This window comes from Furipterus horrens, unplaced genomic scaffold (assembly GCF_987537825.1).
Source record: "Furipterus horrens unplaced genomic scaffold, mFurHor1.1.pri manual_scaffold_7, whole genome shotgun sequence".
NCBI lineage: Eukaryota > Metazoa > Chordata > Mammalia > Chiroptera > Furipteridae > Furipterus > Furipterus horrens.
The window spans coordinates 93243087-93266560 of NW_028327177.1; the positions used below are offsets into that span (position 1 = coordinate 93243087).

A 23474-nucleotide genomic window follows, 5' to 3' on the forward strand; every position below is an offset into this window, starting at 1 on the left:
AAGCGCAGTTTGCCCCTGCCTTAACAGGCTTTTATTGATTTCTTAGGTGGATTACATCCAAGAAAATTGTGAATCATTGTGCTAATCATTGCCTTATATGATTATTACTTTTATATAACAGAGAAAAGAATGTTACACATGCATGGATGATAAGGATAACTTGTCTAGCCACATCCTGTTCTTAGAAATTGGCCCAGAATAGGCTCTAAGAGACTGGTTCAAGGTTACACGCTGAACATCTGTTGTTCTCAGCCCAGGATGAGGGAGTCCTCTAGCAGAAAGCAAGCTTTTTAACTACTATGTAAATGCAGGCCTGGTTCACCGCGGGAAAACTGGTGTGTGGAGTGGGTCCTACGTGCCACCATGCTTCCAGTGGTTTTCCACTCTGGGGCTGAGCTACATTTGCCACCACCAAGCACCCCAGCTTCCCATAGTTGGCTAAAATGATTAAAGGTTAAAAGGTTATTTTTGATTAAAATAGTAAGTTTATTATTGGGCTCTTCCATTAGGACGTCTTTTTAAAAAAAATCTCATTGTGACTCTGACTGGTGTTGCTCAGTGGGTTGGGTGTTGTCCTGCAAACCTGAAGGTCGCTCTTTCAATTGCTGGTTAGGGCACATGCCTGGGTTGTTGGCCAGGTCCCTGGTTGAGAGCATGTGAGAGGCAAATGATCAATATTCCTCATGCACATCAAAGTTTCCCTCCTTCTCTTTCTCTTTTCCTTCTCTCTAAAAAATAAATAAATAAAATCTTTTTAAAAAGTCTCATTGTGAAATATAAAACATATACAAGTTTAAGAAATAAAAGTTTGCTCATACCTCAACAGCCCCCTCATGTCCCCTCCCAAATGTAACCACTACCCTAATTCTTATAGTAATAAGTTTCTTGCTTCTTTATAGTTTTATCACCCAATCATGAATCCCTAAACACTAGCTTTGCCTGCTTTTTAATAAAAAAATATATAAATGTATTTGAACAATATGTATTATTTTGTACTTGGATTCTTTCCTCATTATGCTTGTGAGTCTGCATTACATACAGTTTTCAAAAAGTATTAATTACATGGGGGAAATGGAGTAGGAAAAATAATAGAGGAACTTAGGAGTTAAAATGCGTGTTTTACTAATGGCTTTGCCTCTAACCAGTGAAGATGGCTTTGAGCAAGTCACTTGAACTATCAGGATCTCCTCTTTTTCTTCTCTAAAATATATAGAATGGGTTTAAATGATTGCTAGGAACCCTGCCACTCTTAACATTTGATGAAACTAGATAAATGTTATACTGTGCTATTCCTAATTTCTTTTATTTTTGTTTTCATTAGGTTGTCTTGGAGATACCCAGTTTTGTTTTAGATTTCGACAGTCTTCTGGGAGAAGGGTGTCACTGCATTGTTTCCTGGATCAATTTGACAAAGATTTACCAGTTTACTTAAAGGTTGGAAAAGTAGTAATAGAAGAATATCCATGTGAGAGGAAACTTTAAAACTCAGTTACTCGGTTACTTCTTATAGCATTTAGAAATATTTTGCTTTTGTTTTGTTAATTATCACACTGATGGACTTCCTGAGTCTGATTCATAAAGACCCAGTGTGTGAGTGAAAGGGACTTCATAAAGTTAATGTTCTTGAAATATAATGCCCATTTTGAATTATAGAAATTGATTTCTTTCATTTGTTAATAACTTTATTTAGATGTGGAGGTAGGATGGTACTATACCAGTAAATATCACCCAGAGTTAGATTCCCTGTCTTAATCCCTACCTACTTTACGATAGAATTATAGTTCTCTTCTTGATTTTTAATGAGCTTTGTTTTATACTTATTGTTTACTAAAATTACTTTTAATGATTCAGATGATTCCAAGAGTGTAGGTTTCTGTTCTGTACTCGGCATGAGGAACATTTCCATCAGGTTGTCCTATAGTCATCCAATATGAACTTGGCATAGTTTGCTTAAAATCAGCATTTACAGTTTACCTACATGGTTCCACTAATGACAAGAACCCTCTTCTAGTTAGCAAAGTTACTACCTTTGAAATATCTCTTATAGCCATCTACTCCTTTCCATCACCTTTTACTGTCACTATTAACATATTCTTTCAGCTGATGATAATAATAGCTACATTTATTAGATCTTTTTATGTTCTAGGCACTGTATTAGTAAGTATATATTATCTCATTAATCTTCCCTGTAATGTTCTGAGAGCATTCCTTTTACAGATGAGGGAATTAAGGGCTATTGAGATAAGAGATTTGCCGAAAGACGTTCCAATGCAGTATATCTTACACAGTGTTGCCAGCCAAAGTGTACATATATATTATCTAAAAATAAATAAAATTTAAAATGACTACCTATTATTTAATGAATAAAGAGCTAATGATAGTACTATTTCCATGTTCTCACTTTTTGGGCCTTCCAAAATAAGGCCTTTACATTTCCAGTTTCCAACTTCATACCCTTTCTATACATGTACCATATTTTAGCCAAAGTGAACTACTTTTATCTTTTTCCTGGGATAGCTTGAATTTTTTTCTGTGTCTGTGTGTTTTTGCTTAAATTCCTGTTCCTCTAAACCTGAATGTCTTTGTCTTTGTTTAAATCATATATATACTTCAATGCCCAATTCAAAACTAGCTGTCTCTATGAAGTCTTTACTGATCCACATTGAGATAACCTCTTCCCCCTTGGCCTCTTTGTAACACTTTGTGCTTTCTTCCAGGCACCTGCCCTCCTGTTCTGTAAAGGTTATTTTTGTACTTTCCCCTCTTAGTTTGTGATCTTAAGGAACTGTGTCTTTTGCATCTTTTTATCTTCTTTAACACAATGCCTTGTTCAAAGTAGGTGGTCAATAAGTATTTGTTTAAAGAATAACAAATAAGTAACTAGGCCATAATTTATTCCATTAGGATGTTAAAACTTCTTAAGTTTTTTTGGAATGTAATTACCTTTCAAATTGTATGTTGTTAAACATTCCAGTGTTCCATTATTATTGGGTAAAAATGTAACTGGCTATGTTAAGATTCCAATTGGCATTTAACTCCTTTTATTTTCTCTCTTGAAATTTTACATTAGGATAACTCATTTTGTTAAGACTGACCCCTAATACAAAAGTGTAAGCAGGACTTCTAAAAACTGTATAAAGCATTGGGGAAAACAATTTGATTGTTCCCTAACTCCCTTTAACTAGTACAGATATGAATAAAGAACATAAGCAGAATAAGTTATAGAGGGAAAATATGACTTTAGTATGATTATTTCATCTTTGGAGAAGTTGGCAGGTTTTTATTTGGCTGTTACTATCACGATTATTGTTTGTGTTGGTAGAAAAGCGTAACTCGCTCTCTGTGTATACCTCATGACTCCGTTCAGGTTTATAAAGGAACCTAATGTTAATAATAAAGAACAGCTATATATATATATATATATATATATATATATATATTATTTGTCACTTTTTTATAGAAGGATCCTGCTTATTTTTATGGATATGTGTATTTCCGACAAGTTCGAGACAAAACTCTAAAAAGAGGCTACTTTCAGAAGGTAATTTTCATATACACTATAATAGAAAACATCTTTATATTGTGGTTAGAAAGATAGAAACAGAGTGAATAGTCTTTAAAATCTTTGAAATTTTATTTTTAAACATACTAGAATTTATATTTTATCTTTATTTTTTAGATTATAGACATCTGTTCTAGATTTTTACCTGCTGTTGAATTTTACCTTTCTGCTATTTCTCTGCTAGATTCCTGACAGTAAGTTACTTTTTTATGGAACTGTCAAAAGTCAGAAAAATCTGCTTAAGTTTTACATTTTAGAATAAGGGAAAGAATAAACAGATTATAACATAGTTACAACTAATAAAAACCTGCAGTATCTTTTTTGAAGAGTCAGTAAATATGCTCCAGCAATATCTTAGATACAGTTTTTATTCTAACTGTACAGTGTTTTACTTTCTTTAAAAAAAATTAGTTGGTTTCAGTTCAATCCCAGGTAATGGGACACACTTTTTCCTTTTGTAACCAGAATATGCCCTGACCAATAATTGGTGCTGGATGGAAAGGTAAAAACAGTTTTCAAGAAAATAGATTTAAAAAATAAGGTTAGATTATATATCTGAAGTGATTAAACTATAAAGTCACAATTTCTTAAGTATGTGGCTATCATCATGGAACTCTAAAATATTAGGGGGAGGTAGGAGAGGGCAAAGAGGGGATAAATGGTGATGGAAGGAAACTTGACTTGGGATGGTGAATACACACAATACAGTATACAGATGATGTATTTATAGAACTATACCCCTGAAACCTATGTAATTAAAAATTTTTTAAATCCTCACCCAAGGGTATGTTTATTGATTAGAGAGAGAGACACACATCCATTGTTTGCCTCATGTATGCGCCACAACCAGGGATCCAACCTGCAACCTTTTTGGTGTATGGGGTGATGCTTCAACCAACTGAGCCACTTAGCCAGGGTGAAACCTGTATAATTTTTAAAAATGTTTCATATGGGAGAAAGCTAAGATGGTGGCCTAGGTAAACACGGCTCATCTTGCACAACCATATCAAAATTACAATGAAACCATGGAAAAACTATTATTCAGAAATGCCAGAAATTGAGCTGGGTGGAAGTCCTACAACTGCAGGATTAAAGTAGAAACCATACTGAGATTGGTAGGAGGGTCGGAAACACAGAACAAGTGGTCCCACACCCATGTGTGGTAGGTAAAAATTGGAGGTATATCTTGGGAGCTATGGGTTCCAGCCCTGCCTCAAGGCCTCCAGTCCAGGGTTCAAATGCCAGGAAGATAAGTTCTCATAACTTCCAGCTGTAAAAACCAGTGGGTATTGAGGCTGTGGAAGACAAAAACTTCAGGATTCCCAGGCAGTTCCTCTTAGAGGGCCCTTGCATGGACTTACGCAGACTCACTCCCTCTGAGCTCCTACAACAGGGCAGCAGCTTGAAAGGCACCAGAGTCATGCAGGGAGGAACTGAAGTGTCCCCCAGGGCAAGAGCTGGGGGACAGCTTTCTCTCAGACAGAACTGCTGACAGAGGCCATTATTTCTTTTCTGAGTCCTTACCTCACAGAGCCGGCAGGCAGGCACCATATCTGACTCACATTGTTTTCCCCACCCTGGTGATTCCCTGATGCTCTGCCTTACCTATCAGGCCCAATCAAGCTGTTTCCATTGACTTTCCATACAAATGGCTTTTCTTTGCTCAGGCTTCAGATTTTCCTAAATCCTTTCAAACAAGCAGCATCTGTCCTCAGTGAGCCCTGTACCTCTTGCAAAGTGACCCCAGACCCAGCACTAGCAGCAGCTGGCCTTCGTCCACAAGCCCAGCACAAGTAACAGCTTATGCTAGGTGGCCCTGGACAGGACTCAAGCAGTGACTGGCCTTGGCCTGTACATCCCAGGAAGCCCAGACCTGTGCACCCAGTAAACAGCTACAGACCACATCAGAGCATAACCCCCAACCATCTTCACAAAAAACACACTCAAAGAGTGGACTTAGTGGGTACCAGAGCCCTGATGGAATAAGTCTGCTCTGTGGAGTGGGCCCCTGCACAGCTGATCCTCCACAGTGCTCGGAGGTTGGTGGTCAGGGTCACAGCCAGTCCTTATAGCCGATTAGCCTGAGTAAATCCCTCCCATTGACCTGCCAACAGCAATGAAGATTCAACTACAAGAGGAGGGTGTACAAAACCCACAAGATGGGTATACCTTGAGTACCCAACTTGGGTGACTGGAGAGGCTTTGCTACTGCCAAAGGCTTGGCCACTCTACCAAGCCAGGGAGTTGTAGCAGCTCTACTTAATACAAAGAAACAAATATAGGGAGGGCTGTGAAAATGAGACAAAGACATATGGCCCAAATGAAAGAACAGAACAAACCCCCGCCCCCCCCCCCCAAAAAAAAAAATGGAGACAAGCAATCTACCTGATGCAGAGTTCAAATGCAGGTTATAAGGATGCTCAAGGACCTTAGGGGAAGAGCAGATGAATTCCAAGAGACCTTCAACAGCATAAAAAGGACATGGAAACCATAAAAAAGAACCAGTCAGAAACAAAGGATACACTAAGTGAAATGAAGAACAATTTACAGAGAATCAACAGTAAAGTGGTTAAAGTTGACATTCAGATCAGTGATTTAGAATGTAAGAAAGCAAAAAACACAATCATAACAGTGAGAAGGAAAAAAGAATTTAAAAAAATGGGGATATTGTAAGGAGCCTCAGGGACTTAAGGCATTCCAACATTCACATCATGGGGGTGGTGATAAGCAAGAGCAAGAAATTGAAAACCTATTTGAAAAATAATGACAGAAAACCCAATTTGGTGAAGGAAATAGACACACAAGTCTAGGAAGCACACACAGTCTCAAACAAGATGAATGTAAAGAGGTTCACACCAAGAAGACACATCATAATTAAAATGCCTAAAGTTAAAGAGACAATCTTAAAACAATCAAGAGAAAAAGTTACCTACAAGGAGTTCCCATAATACTGCCAGCTGAATTTCTCAAAAGAAATTTTGCAGACTAGAAGTGATTGGCAGAAAAATTTAAAGTGATGAAAAGCTAGGACCTACTATCAAGATTACCCAGTAAAGCTTTCATTTAGATTTAAAGGGCAGATAAAGAGCTTTACAGACTAGGAAAAACTGAAGGAGTTTATCATCATCAAACGATTATTATATGAACTGTTAAAGGGACTTATTGAAGAAAACGAAGATCAAAAATATGAACAATAAAATGGCAATAAATGCATATCTATCAAGAATTGAATCTAAAATATGAAAAAAGCAAGCAGAACAGAAACAGAATCATAGAGAAAATGTTTTGATGGTTGCCAGATGGGAAGGGGGTTGGGGAGATCAGGGCAAAAAAAGGTGAAGGGATTAAGAAGTACAAATGGATAGTTATAGAATAGTCATGGGATATAAAGTTGCAAATAACACATATGCGTGACCCATGGAAATAGACAGTGGTGTGGAGATTGCCTGAGGGAGTAGAGTGGGAGCTGGAGTGGGGAGCAAAAAAAATTGAGACAACTGTGTTAGCGTGATCAATAAAATATAATTTAATAAAAACTTAATGTCACCCCAATAAATTCAATAAAAAACAAAAAAATATAATAGTCATAGGTCTTGGTTTGAAAAAGCATCACAATTTGCTCTTTTGTAATAATAAGAATTCATCTAGCTAATTTGTCATACTGTTTTGCTAAGACAATAGTAGCTAGGCTTTGAGAACTGTCCATGGCATTGTTCTGTTTATAGGAAATTCTTTTTTCTGGAAAGAAAGAAAATCTCAATATACATCTATGTTCTTAAAGTATAGTAATAAGGTTAAACTTTCTGCATTCTGCACTGTAGTTTTGTTTCCTTTACTGTAAAAGCCTTTTTATTTCAAAATTCATACTTTTTGCTGAATTTAGCTTATTAGTAATTGATTATGTAAGAAATGATAAACTTAAATAATAATCATTAGGAAATTTTAAAAAATATTGTTTCTTTTTTCCCTCTAGTCCTTGGTTTTGATCAGCAAACTACCTTATATTCATTTTTTTCACACTGTACTCAAACAAATAGCACCAGAGTATTTTGAAAAGAACAAACCTTATTTGGAAGCAGGTAAGTTAAACATTGTGTGACTTAAGTACCTTTATTTAAAAATTTTACTAGAAATGATTTGATAAAAATTGACCTTCTAAAAACTAAGAATTTTATGGTGGGAGAGAGATGTAATACTATTCTTCAGGCATCTTTACCTAGACACATCAAAGACTGTAACATTTATTATCTCCTTTTGCACCATAGGATAATAAACAAAGGATGAATTGACAGTTCTGATACTTAGTACTATTAAACAGAAATTTTTTTGTTAATACAGAGAGAAGGCCTCTGCCAGTTGGTGTGGTCTTGTAGCTAATTTTAGTAGTAATAAATGAATAGAAAAACCCTTTAACCCTATTATTTTGTTGCTTTAAAAATTTTGTTGACCAGTGTATATCCTAGAAGAGGTGTATTTCTGGGGAATTGTAAGGTATTTTCACTACTTTTACTTTACTTTTACCTTTTTATCTTCCATCCTTTTGGTATATTTTTCCTGCTATATAGAAAGTACACGTTTAATTCCTTTTTAAAAAAAAGATTTTGTTTATTTTTAGAGATAGGCGAAGGGAGGGAGAAAGAGAGGGAGAGAAATATTAATATGTGTGAGAAACATTAATCTGTGGGACTCCCACACACCCCCAACTGGGGACCTGGCCCGCAACCCAGACATGTGCCCCAGTCGGGAATCTAACCTGTGACCTTTTGGTTTGCAGGCCGGCACTCAATCTACTGGGCCACACCAGCCAGGGCGAGTTTTAATTTCTAATATGCTATGTTTCATATTTTAATATTTCCATTTATATTAAGGAAGTATTTTATTGTGCTTTTTCAGCTTGTAATGATGTTGATCGATGGCCTGCCCCAGTGCCAGGGAAAACATTATACCTGCCTATTATGGGGGTGGTAATGAAGGTAATAGCTTATATTTCACTTATCTCCTTTTTAAAAGATCTCTAGGATGTTCACACGTGACTTTGCTTTTTAACTTCCTAATAACATTCAATTCTGTTATTGCTTTCAATAGTGGGTTTTTTTTTTTAAATGTGAAGAGTTACAGAGGTATCATAACTCATAGTGCTGCACAGAACCATTAATCAGACAGCTGACAGCTCCAGGGGCCACAATTCCTACCATCCTGTAGAGTTTGCGTGGGGGGGTGGGGGGGTGTCATTCTTATATAATACATGTGAATGTAAATGCCACCTAGAATTCTACTCCATGGCCTTCCAGAGATTAATGGTATTGCAGAATACTTGTAGAATCGAGTATGAATTACTAAAAATTAAGAGAAATTAGGAAAGCCATTGGTTTTTAGTCTTAAATGGTCTTAACATGTAATGTCAGACCAAACATGTCCATCCTAGGGTATTGTTCCCTATTAAGTTTTTTCTTTCATTTTTAAAAATGAATTAGCATTTTTCTCTCAGGCTTTGTATGAATGAGCTCTAAGTGCTTCTTGCAATTCATTTTCATTTTGGACTTATTTTTGGCAATGCTCTTTCTTTAGATGTGCTCATTTCTGTAAGAGTTGTGTTTTGGTTTTCTTCCCTGGGAAGTCATCAGCAGTAGTACTTGTAGCTCTGGGTTCAAAGTTCTCATGGTTTCCTATGATATTTATCCCATAGTTTGGCAAGCTTGAGAGGGTGTGTTTGGGTGTGTATATTAATGAGGCAAACACTGGAACAATAAACAGGAAGTGCTATAAAATTACTGTCCTTCTGTTTTTCAACACATTTGCTTCTTATTGAATCAGTGATTACTGTATGCATGGGAGTAGGGAGACTTTGGTTCACTTACTTCTGCTGTTACTGAAAATAAGTATGACTTTATTTTTTTAATCTGACATAAATACTTTGTATTTATGGCTTTTTAGGCATTACTGAGTATACCTTTTAGCAGCAGGATAGAGCACTTCTGATGCCTCATTGTGGTAGGACTGGCAAATTTATAGAAAGGACCTTTATTCTTTTGTTGCCAAAATTAATTTCTTCTTTCTCTTTAAGGTACGGATTCCCACATGTCATGACAAACCTGGGACAACTCAAATAGCACAATTAACTCAGCAGGTAGTGTGGTACTGTAATAGAATAATCCAGCACATAGAGTCTCTTTAACAGAAGTTTTAAACTAGCAAATTATAGTTACTTGGGTTTACAATACATTTCTGAATATTACTGAAATATCTTAATAAAAGTTTTTAAATAAATTGATGATAAACTTCCTAATGTTTTTCATATAGTTTCCTTGTTCTTTCTTTGGTAGATACTGTTGAGAACTCAGAATTTATACTGTAATTGTGAGGACAAGGGGAAAGTAAATATTGTTTTTCAACATTTAATTCTAACAAAACCTCTTACCTTAAAGAGTGGTGAGCAGTCTTCTGTTTTTAGGAACCTTAGTCAAAAGGATTCTATAGTTATGATTGACTTTCGTTTTTTCTCAAAGCCACATCTGTTTATGGGTGGGGCTGAATTTTTCATTTGAAACTTTTAACTGGCATACTAGGACTCCCATTCTTTGAATTGAATAAAAATGGAGAGCAGTAGGAAAGCTAATTTTGTGTGTTACATATATCAACTAGGATTAAGTTAGTATTTCATACAGTTGTGAATTAATCTCACTATTGAGTTAATGCTTTAACCATAGAATCTGTGTTTCCTTGACCTGCTGTGTTAGGGGAGAATGGAAAGACACACTCTGTGGCTTCTCTTCAAGGAAGAGAATCTTAAAAGATAGGGCAATATGCTTATTGATCATGAGATAAATAGCCATATTTTAAAAATTAATTCCTGTAAATTTTAGTGACATTTGTATTTTTTTCTTTTCTATGTTTTAGGTAGACACACACATATCTGTTATTTTACCTACTGTTCATGAGGTAGATCTTTTCAGGTAAAAAGTAAAAAATTTTAATTGCCTTTTCTTTTTGTGATGTTAATTTCATGTGATGTTAGAAGAAACTAATCATTATGTTTCACATGTTATAAATCAATGGTTCATCTCTGACTGCATGTCATAAGCCTTGACTGTTAGGAAAATTTGGGTGTGGAGTAGGGTATTACATGGTATAAACAAACTGTTTGTGTTTGATGTGAGAATGGTATTGTAATGATATAAAAAATGCACTTATTTTTTTAGAGATGCATTTTTAAAGTATTTTGAGGTGAAATGTCATGAGGTTTGTGTTTTAAAGTACTTCAGTAAGAAAAAAATTAATGAATTAAAAATGGCAAAGTATTGTTAACATTAGATGAAACATAGAAGGGGGTTCTTACACTATTATCTTTATCTTTTATATGTTTGAAACTTTCCAAAATGCAAAATAAAACAAAACAGAGATGATCTAGCAGTTAAAAAAAGAAAGAAGGAAAAAGTACCAGTGTTCGTGCTTTACACAGAGCAGCTAAATAAGCATCTTTGGATTGGTGCCCAAGTTCCAGCTCCCAGGCGGCTCTCATGTGTAGCCCAACTTGAGAAGCCACTGTTAGAAATGAGCAATTACTAAATACTAATACATGTTATCAGGAGTAATGTGAAAGACTTAGAATGGGTTTATTTTTAACTGATTTTAGAGTAAGGGTGGGGAAGAGGGAGAGGGAGGGAGAGGGAGAGAGGGAGAGAGAGAGAAGAAACATCGATATATTGTTCCACTTATTTATCTTTAATGCATTCATTGGTTGATTTTTGTATGTGCCCTGACCAGTGATTGAACCTGCAACCTTAGGCATTTCGGGACAACACTAATCAACTAAGCTACCTGGCCAGGGCCAAATGGGTTTTGGTTTGATTTTTGTGTGTGAGGGGGTTTTATGTAGAAGTGTGTACGTGTGCTTGTATGACCTTCAAACTGCATGGAATACTGCTTTAAAGGTTGATTAATTTAATATGCAAGATTTGTTTTATTCACTGACCCTAGCACAACCCAGTAATCCCACTTCTAGGTATTTATCCAATAACAATGAAAACATGTATCTACACAAAGACCTGTATGCAAATGTTTATAGCAGCTTTATATACCAGCCTAACACTGGTAACTGGGTAAACAAAATGAGATATTCCATGTGCGTTTAAAAGAAGAGTGAAGAATTGATATAGTCAGCAAAATGAATGACTCTCAGAGGCATTATTATGTTTAGTGAAAAGAGCTAGATTTGAAAGAGCTACTTAGTGAATGTTTCCATTTATACAATGTTCTGGAAAAGGCAAAACTATAGGGACAGAAATCAGATTAGTGGTTGCCTGGGAGTGGGGGAAGGAAATGGACAACAGAGGGGATGAGGAAATTTTGGGAGATCATGGAACTCTTCTGTACTTTAGTAAGGGTGAATTTTACTGTATGTAAATTATAAATCAGAATAATTTTCTTTAAAAAATAAGTGTAGCATTCTTACAATGAAAAGGGGAAGTGTTTCCCAGTAAATGAAAATCACAGGAAACATATACTAAGAGGGATACATACTATTTATAGTTTTGATATTTGATTTATTAAGGAACAAATTGAAGAACTGACAAAGTTAATACAGAATTTGGTTACCAGACATCTTTCTTTTGAACTACTAAGTATAAGTCTTAATGCTTTTTTGTTACCAGTCATCTTTGCTTTTATGGTAACTAATTTCACCATTAACACCTTTGATTAGTATATGTCTTTTCTCCTGAATATGAATTACATGTTATTTTTTAAAAAGAAAATGTTAATATGTTGTTTTTTAATTTTTGTTATTCAAGAGGTGAGAAAACCAAATTTTGAAGAATAATAACCTCACACAGAGATAGTATGCCGAGCATTTAATATCTGATAATTGGATTAATGCTTTATCCATGATGACAGTATTTTGTGTATCTAAAGCTTACATTTTACCTTTATTAGTGTAAATGAGAGTTTAAATATTTATTAGTTATATTGAAGGTGATGTTTTTATACCAAGACTGAGCATGTGAGCAAAGGACAGATCTGGAAAGATGTTTGATGTTGAGTGACAGAGATACAGTTGAGTGTAGGGGCCAGTTTCACCAGGTCAAGGCTTGTTAAGCTAGTACTACAGGGACCATGCCTTTGGTTTTAGCAGTCTGTTGATCACAGGAATAGTCTTGTCATTTAGTTTTTAGGTTGAGCTTCGAATTCAAGGACAGTTTTCAAAAGAGACTGACGTTCTCTTGCCTAGAGTTCAGGACATTTCACCTCACGATATTTACTGACTTCCTGTTGCTTCTTTGCACCACAAGAGGCATGTAAGTTATGTGTCATTGTGTCCTCCTTTCCCCCCGCTTCCTAACTGGGGATCAAAAATATTTTTTTAAAAAGTTATGTTGTTGCTGATTAAGTACTCCGTAGTTAGCCCTGTGGTGATTGCATCTGTACTAAACATGCACAGACTTTTTTTCTTGTCATTAAACCCTAAACAATACACTGTAACAGCTATTTACATGGGGTTTATAGTGTATTCAGTATTATAAGTAATCTAGAGATAATTTAAAGTATATGAGAGCATTGCATAGGTTACATGCAAATACTATACTATTTTATATAATGGACTTGAGCATCTGTGGATTTTGTTATCTGTAGGAATCATGGAACCAATCCTCTATGAATACCAAGGAACAACTGTACATATGTATTTAAGATATAAAATATATATATTTAAAATTATACATATATATATTATATATGTATAATTTTGAAACAATCACAAATTTATAGAAAACTAGTAAGTACAGTACAGAAAACTCTTCCCTGAACCATTTGATTGTAAGTTGGGAACCTGAGGCCTCATCATCCCTGAATACTTGTGTCTATTTCCTATAAATTAGGACACAATGCAGCTATCAAAATTGGAAAATTAACATGGATAGATTGATATTATCTAATACTAAGACCACATGCAAATATCACCAGTTGTCATGGTAATATTCAGTTCAGAATCATCTGTTGTATTTAGTTGTCATGTCTCTCTATTCTCTTAGTTTGGCATAGCTCTTCAGTCTTTCTTTCATGCTTGCGACCCTGACATTCTTATGGATTACAGGACAGTAATTTTGCAGGAAATCCCTATATTTAGGTTTATCTGGGATTTAACTCAGGATAAGATTCAGGCTCTACATCTTTAGTAAGGAGGTAACACACAAGTTTGGCTTTCCTTGTTACTGATAATGTTCACTTTGATCACTTGATTAAAGTGCTATTCTCTGCCCTGGCTGCTGTGGCTTAGTGGTTGAAGCATTGTCCTGTAAACTGAAAGTTTGCTGGTTCGATCCCCAGTCAGAGCACATACCTACGTCAAGGGTTCATTCCCCATTGCAGTTCGTATGGGAGGCAACTGATCAGTATTTCTCTTTCCCTCTTTTTCTCTCCCTCTCTCCCTTCCTCTCTCTTTAAAAGCAATGAAAAAATGTCCTTTGGTGAGGATTTTTAAAAAAGTGGTATTCTCTAAGCTTTTTCATTGATGTTATTCTTTTTCCTTTTGTAATTAAGTATTTTGTGGGGAGATACTTTGAAAGTATGTATATTCGCTATTTATTGCTGTGTAACAAATTACTCCCATACTTAGAGGCTTTAAAGAACAAACAGTATTTTACAGTTTCTGAGGGTTAGGAACTGGGAACTGCTTAGCTGGATGGTTCTAGCTCTGTATCAGTTATGTGATTGCAGTCAAGATGTCAGCTGAGGTTAAGTTAGTTGGACAACTAGGGCTGGAAATCTGCCTCCATAGAAGGCTTATTTACTCGACTGTTTGCTGGAGATCACAGTTCCTGTGGCTCTTGGCTGGAGGCCTTGTTCCTAGCCATGTGTGCCTTTGTACAGGGCTACTTGAATGTTCTCACAACATCAGCAGGTGATCTGAAGGAAGGCTAAAGTCACAATGACTCTTATGACCTAGCCTTCAGAGTTGTACATGGTCACTACCTTATTATGTTCATTATCTCTGAGCCACTAAGTCAGCACACAACTAAGAGGGGAAAATTAGGCTCCATGTTTTAAAAGGAGTGTCAGTAAATTTGTAGAAATATTTTAAAAAGTCACACTGTTTATGTATATCTGTGTGGACTTCTGTTCTCCTGTTTTATTCAACAAGTTATTAAAATCTATGATTGTCATCTATTTTGATATTCAGGTTATCTCCAATTTGACCAGTGAGAACCATTTCAACCTGCAGGCCCATCTTTTTTTTTTTTTTTTTTTTTGACACATTCTTGTCATTCTTTAAATACTTTCTTGCTTTCTGGTGTAAGATGTTTCAGGCTTTTTTTTTTAAAATTAAAAATTTATATATAATTTATGTACATTTCCTCTTTTAAAGTATACATTTCAGTGACTTTTAATACTCAAAAAGTTATGCAACCATCACTACTATCTAGTATCAGGACATTTTCATTACTTCAAAAAGTAACCCTGTACACATATTAGCAGTTACTCCCCATTCTTTGTTCCCCTAGCCTCTGGTAATCACTGATCAACTTTCTGTCTCTGAATTTGCCTATTCTGGACATTTCATATAAATAGAATCATACAACATGTAGCTTTTGGTATCTGCCTTTCACTTAGCATATTGTTTTCATGGTTTATTCATGCTGTAGCATGAATCATTACTTCATTCTTTTTATGGTTGAATAATTTTCCATTGTATGGATATATGCCACATTTTGTTTATTCATTAATTCATTGAAGGACATTAGGATGGTTTCCACTTTTTGGCTATAATGTATAATGCTACTATGAACATTTGTGTATAAGTCTGTGTGTGAACATTTACTTTTAAGTTCTTGGGTTCCAAGATTATCTTGTATTTTCTCTTGCCCATTCCTGGAATCAGCTATTTCTCCAAAAAGCTGTGGATTAAAAAAAAATTTTTTTTATTGGAGACTAGGATTTAGAAACCAAGAGCTGGTTACTAGTTGTCCTCATTGCTATTGGGATATCTTTTATTTTAGGTCATCTTAGTGAACAGAGCTAAGGAATGTATATATACATGCATGCATACATGCATGTTAATATATATGTGCATCTTTACACACACATTTTTTTCTACTTTCATATATATTCAAAACCATAAAGTCACATTAATACCCCACTTCCAATCTAACACAATGGTTCATTATAGTTTTCTTCCTTTCCATATGTATATTTCTTTTTTCTGAGTACCTCCTGTTTACCTTAATTATTTGATCAGCCCCTTGTTAGTAACTAATCTCCCTCTCTGCTACAGCCCTCTTCTGTGCCAAATGCCTTTCTTACCTCTCTTGGGCTTTGTCTGACACTCCAGACCCAGCTGCCCTCCTTTGTGGACACCTTCCTTATCCTGTTCAGGCTCTATTCCATGCAAGCTTGACCCCCATATGGTTACATTCCTACCCTAGTCAGGGTTCCATAGCCTACACTAGGCCACCTCTCCATTTGGATCCCATGCTTGTACTCTGACTTCTGATGTCAGGCCAACACCCATAGGGATGCCCTCCTTACTTTACTGTGCTCCTACACCTCCCTCTAGGCCATCTCTCCATGTGGACACCTTCATTTCTCTGCTCTGACACCCCGCTGTGAATAACCTCCTCAGCCTCCTCTGGCTCTGATGATACTCCACACCATGTTGCCCCTTCATGTCCTTCATGCTTCCTGGACTCTGTCTCCCAAACAAGATCACTTTCACACATGTACACCTTCCTTACGCATTCAGGTTCCAATAGCCACCCCCTCCACCTGGGTGTCTACCTTATCTGAAATAAGCCCTGACCCTCCCTCTTTGGACCAACAAGGCTCTTCCCCTACTGGCAGAGATTACTACCATGCAATGTGTTTTGCTTTAGGATTGAATTTTTTAGGAAGGAAAGAGGAAAAAGAACTCCTTTGCCTGATTCTTGAACTATTTATTGGGTTTCTTTTTTTTTTTTTTGCACTTCCTTCACATTTATCTTCTTGCCTTTGAATAGTTAAAATTAACTTTTCATAAGTTCCATCTCACAAATTTATTGCATATTTTTGCACTTAAATGTTACTCTTCTCCTTTTTTATTCTCTTTTTTAAAATGTGTTTTCAACTAGATTGACTGGTTATGATATTTATAAATAAATATTTTTTCCCTTATCTATTATGAAAAATTATTTCCCTATCAGGAAGAAATTACTAAATAAGTAAAAGTTACCAAATGTCTGAGGCTAATTAATATACTAATTTTGTCCTGATAGGCTTCCACATAATTCTAGGGTTGTTATAAAAATATAGTTGTTTAGTATTAGAATTCCCACTTGTGATATGTTTTCATCACTTAAAAAAGAAAACAAGATTTTATTATTTATTTATTATTTATCTTTAGAAAGAGGGGAATAGAGGGAGAAAGAAGAAGATAAACATCGTGTGGTTGCCTCTCGCACATCCCCAACCGGGGACCTGGCCCGCAACCCAGGCCTGTGCCCTGAGAGAATTGAACAAGCAAACCTTTGGTTTGCAGACCAGCACTCAACCCACTGAGCCACACCAACCGGGGCTGTTTTCATCTCTTTTTAATATGGAAAGCATTTGCTATTTTAAACTAAGTATCACCATATTTCAAATGAATCTGTGTATCAGGCCAAGGTACAAATAGCTGGAAGAATTTATATGAATGTGAATTTTTAGAATGATTATATAAGAACTTAAGTTGGTTAAATAACTATTTCTACTGTATAAACACCTTTCAGATGTTTCTGCCCAGTTTTCCTTCATAGTCAGATGCTTTGGGAGCTGGTGCTGTTGGGGGAGCCCCTTGTGGTCATGGCACCGTCACCTTCAGAATCTTCAGAGACTGTATTGGCACTTGTTAAGTGAGTATATGTATTTGGTTCACAATGGTGATAGTCGCAGCACTTTATAATCTGTTGTATGTTTGTACACTGATTGCATTATCCACACAACAGCCATGTAAGAAGGTAGTGCTCATTATAGCACCAGTTTATGGATGAGAAAACTAATTCAGGCTTCATAAGGGCTGGAACCATGTTTTTTTATTTCTGAGTAACGAGCACATTCATTCACTTACACAGGGATTTTCAACTGGTGCGCTGCAAGAAGTTTTAAAACAGGCACTACCTGACTATTTAGTTGGGGGCACTGACCTCTTTTCCCTTAGATTGTTAAATAAAAAAATGTCAACAGCCAAGACAACAATAGCCATCAGATGTAAACAAATCAAAATTATACAAGCTCTCTCCTTCTCAGGAGCAGGCCTGCATCTTTCCTGTCCCCCTCTTCTTCCCCTCAGGTGCCTGTTACCTTTGCCTTTCCCTCCCTTAAGCTCCAAGTGCCCTTTTGCTTCTGTAACTTGTTTCCTGAGCCTACACAGCCCAGATGGCTCACTTCTATTACCTCTGTAACTTTCTAAACTTTCTCCTATAATTTGAAAAAAATAATTATACCTTTTTTTTTTTTTTTTGGTCAGATCAGTAAAAAATACTAGGTTGGGGACAAGGTCTGTATGGTTTTTTTCATAAAGTAAAAGACATGTTTTTCATTTTCTTCAATAACTTTATTGATTTGGATATTTTGAGTATAGACTATCTCCCATGTGGTATAAAATTCATTGTTCTCAATTAATGTGTCGATTTGATTGCTATCAACTTCAATTGGTCTACCCAATCGTGGAGCATCATCCAGTGAGAAATCTCCAGCACGAAACTTGGCAAATCATTTTTGACACATTTGATCAGTCACAGCACTTTCTCCATACACTGCACAAATCTTTTTTTGCATTTCAGTTGCATTTTTACCTTTCTTGAAATATAAAGCCTAATATGCCGAAAATGTTGCTTATTCTCTTCTATCTTCAATTTTAAAATGGCTACACAAAAATTCACCAATTTTAATCAGTTTTTTTTAAATGCATGCTGATATGACAGCTGTCACAATACAGTCTAACAAAATTGTTTTGAATGAAGTTAAAGACAACTAACCGCTACTGGAGCAATCTTATGGAAAAAAACCAAACGAACTTTTTGGCCAACCCAATCTAATGTATTTTTTGGTGAGCTGCAGAATTTTAGTAATTAGTTTATGTGGGCCATGAGATGAAAAAGGTTGAAAATCGCTGATTTACATGAAGTTGGTACCTGATAAATATTAGTTGCATGAATTCTGCCCCAAGTCCAGTGTTCTTTCAGTATGCCATTTCACATTATTTATTTCCATGTGCTTTTAGTTTTCTGAAATGCGTTTACCATTTATTTAAGTAGATAATTATCCTATTGGGGGTATACTGTGTATATGGATGTTTTATAGTTACTGAACAAGGCCTTTAATTTTTGTGTCCTTTGTTTTACACGTTTCGTTGTTCTTGCTTCACAGCTGTATTTCTCCACTGAAGTACTTCAGTGATTTCCGACCTTATTTCACTATTCATGATAGTGAATTCAAAGAATATACTACTCGTACTCAAGCCCCGTAAGTAAACATAGTAACTTTTATTAACCAGTTATTACCTTTATAACCAAATTATGTAGAATAATTTTTGGTAATAGTTTGAAAGTTTAAATTTTGAACTTACTGGCAGATTGATTGTATAGAGGAAGGTTTCAGGAGCCACTGGTTCACATTTCAAGAGTCAGTATCTTATTTTCTTTAAGTGATTTACTAGTGGAAGCTACATTGTCGTTAATAGTCACCCAGCTGTACTCTCAGTTCTATCTTCTTTTCTATCTTCTTTTCATTATTTCAGGACTTCCTATGGCATCAGTTATCTCTTTTTGCTTTGTAACTTCCTTCCTTTTCCTTCTTCCTCTTTAGTGAATCCGCTTATAAACATGAAAATTGTTCCTAGTCTGCTATATTACTCACCTTCTTTTCATAGCTCAGTTTCTAGGATAACAAAAAAAGAACCATTTCTTGGTTTCCTGGCTGCTTCCTAATTTATTGCACATTGATTTCTCCATCTCCACTGAAGTTGTTCTTGCCATAGTTAGCAATGCCTGATCCAGTGGGCACATTATTTCCCCATTTTTCCTGCTTTCCTTTTCTTGTAACATTTAAGCTGTTGACCTTGACAACATTTTAATCCTTGATACCACTCCCACCTGGCTGTCTAGTGGTGCATCTTACTCTCCTGCGAAGACTTTTCTTTCTCTGGCAGTCCCTTAGGTGTTGATGTTCTGGGTACTGATTTCAGACTGATAATTTTTTCTGTGCAATCTTACCTGTACCAGCGGCTTCTGTTAAAACCTATGTACTGATGACTGAAGTTTATCTTCCTAGCCTAGATCTGTATAACATACAGATTTAATTTTTTTTTTAACTACACTGGTACCTAGACACCTTAATTGCACCTAAAACAAAACACATTCAAACTGAATTCTTTTTGTTCCTCTTTTTCTTCCCTAATCCCAGGCCTGTTACTATTTTCATGAATGGTACTACTTTTTGCTTAGCTATAAAAACCTAAATTGTCAAAAATTTCTCCTTGGTATGGTGCACATCCAGTTTTACCAAATTCTGTCAATTCAGCATCCTAAAATAGCTCATAACATTTGTTATTTTCTTTTCAAAACTCTCCTCCCAGTCCTACTGTCTCTTTATCCTATTTGCAGTTGGGTATCTTCTAAATATTCCCCAGAATTAACCTTTCTAATAAGCACATTTTTTTTTAAATTAATTTTCTCTGGATACTATTTTTTAAAATTAATTAATTAATTAGTTTATTTATTTATTTTTAGAGAGAGGGGAAAGGAGAAAGCGAGGAAGAGAAACATCAGTGTGTGAATGCCTGTCACTCGCGCCCCCAGCTGGGGACCTGATGTGCAACCTAGTCTTGTGCCCTGACTGGGATCTAATAAGCACATTTTTATTCATGTGGCATTCCTCTACTCAGTTCTCTAGAAGCTTTAATTTGCCTACAAGATAACATTTAAACTTCTTAGCATATTAACTTAGTACTTAATGATCTGGTCAGCATCTGCCCAACTATTTTTATTTCTGACTATTCATCCTTTCTAATTTGTGCTCTAGGAATGCTGAATTATTTGTAGTTCTACGAACAAATTATGATCTCACTTCACTGCTTTACACATATTATTCATTCTCCTTCATCACCTTTACCACCCTTATCCACTTGGCAGAGAACTACTCATCTTTCATATCTTTGTGCAAATGTCTTCTCTTTGATGAGGTCATCCTTTAATCCCCCGTTAGACATAGTGTTTTCTTTATAATTATTTTACATTTTATACCACCTTCACTTTCTTATAATTTCTAGCATCATAATTTAGTATGTATTCTAACTATGTACTTTTAGAGAGACTATATCTTTTCATCTTTATATGCCTAGTGCTAAATATGGTGTCTGACATGTAGTTCATTCATAGTACATTGAATGAAGTAAAAGATAATCTGTTTATTGTTTACTCAGAAGAAATTATAAACTGTTCTTCACTGATGGAATATTCACCTTTTTCTCACTTTGTTTTTGTTTTGTTTTTATGTAGGCCTTCAGTCATATTAGGTGTAACCAACCCCTTCTTTGCAAAAACACTTCAACACTGGCCACACATTATTCGAATAGGAGACCTTAAACCAGCTGGTAAAGTATAAACTTGGACTTCTGCTTTTTTGTGTGTAGTGTTGCTGAGCAGGTTTATTTCTTCCCCTTTGTTTTCATTTTTCAGTTACTTTTTATGTTGATGCAACCTGAATAAGGACCTTTGGGAAAGAGCATAACTTCTCACTAAAATACACTTGTATAATCCATCAGTCCTCGCACCAAAAATAATGTCAGTGTTATAAACATGGAATGAATTATAGCAAAATAAAACCTCAAAAATTTGGGCTACTTTTTATATGTGGATAACTCAATTAAAAAGGGATTTCCAACACTGCTTGAATAAAACCTTATAGAAGCTTGAAATACTCAACTTACTATAAAATTCTTGGTTAGGTGTCAAAATAAGTATTATATATTTCTGTGGTATTGATCGTGATTAAAGAACTAGTCAGTGGTTGTGCTTTCCTTGAGAAAATAAGATATATGTGCTCTGCTCCTGGTAGCTTTTTTAACAAGAGAACAAATCCAATTTTATATATTTACTTTTTAATAAGTTTAAATTCTCCAGAAATACAGCATTACATTTATTTTGTGTCCAGTAGCATTAGCAAGAAGATTGCTTCCAAATTTGGCATGAAATATGCCACTATTTCTATGAGTATGAGTTATCCTTCCCCAAATTACTCTGTTTGCCGCCAGGAGTCACTACGTTGTTCTTTGCTTTTGTACACAAGAGCACATCTGCCTAGATAGAATTCAGTTTCATTTTGAGCATAAACGCTCCAGTTTTAAGAACAGCTCTGTGTTCATTCTGGTTCTGGGGAGCCCATTTATAGCCAGCAGTAATGGCCTTGGACCATAGCCTTCCAGAAATCTTTGTCGTTTTAGAAATTTTGGTCCCAGCAGGCCTCCACAGACTCCAAGATTGTGGAAAGAGCCATGATAGCTGTTTAATTAGTGTTTTAAAATGACTAAATGAATTGTGAGGTTGAAAGTTTTGTCAACTTAGATGACAGATTTAATGATACCTCTGACATTCCTTACTGGACATTCCTGAATTTTCCATTGAAATAGTTGAGATTTGAGATTTTGAAAATGTTTAAAAATAACTTTATGATGTGATATTTTGAAGACTTTTCTTGCCCTGGCTGGTGTGGCTCAGTGGTTGAGTAATGGCCTGAAAACTGAAAGGTCACTCACTGGTTTGATTCCTGCTCAGGACACATGCCTGAGTTGCAGGCCAGATATCCTGTTGGGGGTGTGCAAGAGGCAGCTGATTGATTGTTTCTCTCCTACTTTTTCTCCCTTCCTTCTCCTCTCTCTGAAAATAAATAAAATCTTTTAAAAAAACTTTTATTTTGGTATATACAGGTACATTTAAAACATTATGTAATATTATTTTATAGGCTATCCCTTCTAGTGTATACATAAATTTAAATAGATATTACTAGAGTCAAGGAATAACATTTTAAATAATATTATTTACAAATATTAGACTCAATCTTATACGGAAATATTTCGATGCTTCATGGAATAGAGGAAAGAGCATAGCATTTCACTCTGGCAGTCAGATCTACATGATCTTAGCCAGAATAGCCTCAAGCCTCAAATACTATGTGTGCTAGATTAAACACAGTGCCTGACTCATGGCACTCTGTAAATGTCATGGTCTCCTGCCATCTCACTAGGGTCCTGTCTGATTATTAATGATAATTGAGAGCCCAGCAGTCATCAGAGTCTTAGCTAAGAGAAGATACAAGAAGTTTTTTTTTTAATCTTAATTTAATCTTGACATTTACTTTCATGGTTTCATCTTATTAATATAAACTGATTAATTGTAATATAGATAGTATACTAGCTAGTAGTTTACTGTTTATTGCCTTTTTGTAATGGGAAAAAAGGCTCCTTGTTGGGGATGTAAGTAGAGGAACTTTTGCATAAAATTGATAAAGTAGCATGAATTGATAAATCTGTTTAACTTTTTAAGAAACACCAAACTATTCTTACCAGCAGTGTATGAGGGCTTCCGTTTCTTCACATCCTTGCTAATATTTGATATTGTCTGTCTTTCTCATTGTAGCATTTAGTGGGTTTGTGCTTCCCTGGTGACTAATGATGTTGAGCATCTTTTCATCTACTTATTAGTCATTCATGTATCTTCTTTGATAAAATGTTAATTTAAATCTTATGCCCATTTTAAATTAGATCATTGTCTTATTATTTAGTTGTAAGAGATCTTTATGTGTTTTGAATACAAGTGTTTTCAGATGTGCGATTTGCAAATATTTTCTCACAGCATGTGTCTTTGTTTTCTTAATGGTGTATTTTGAAGCACAGATGTCTTATTTTTTCCAG

At 35.5% G+C, this 23474-nt stretch overlaps 1 protein-coding gene across 2 annotated transcripts in view; it reads left to right on the plus strand.

Annotated features, from left to right (window-relative positions):
• The window catches only part of DENND6A (DENN domain containing 6A), a 49434-nt gene that overhangs the window by 18517 nt on the left and 7443 nt on the right, over window positions 1-23474 (plus strand). For both annotated transcript variants that reach the window (XM_090283982.1, XM_090283983.1), the window contains exons 4-12: window positions 1322-1434; window positions 3461-3541; window positions 7536-7641; window positions 8456-8535; window positions 9627-9689; window positions 10460-10515; window positions 17296-17418; window positions 18935-19030; window positions 21064-21158. In XM_090283982.1, the coding sequence (XP_090140108.1) occupies window positions 1322-1434; window positions 3461-3541; window positions 7536-7641; window positions 8456-8535; window positions 9627-9689; window positions 10460-10515; window positions 17296-17418; window positions 18935-19030; window positions 21064-21158 (813 nt within the window). The remainder of the gene's footprint in view (window positions 1-1321; window positions 1435-3460; window positions 3542-7535; window positions 7642-8455; window positions 8536-9626; window positions 9690-10459; window positions 10516-17295; window positions 17419-18934; window positions 19031-21063; window positions 21159-23474) is intronic.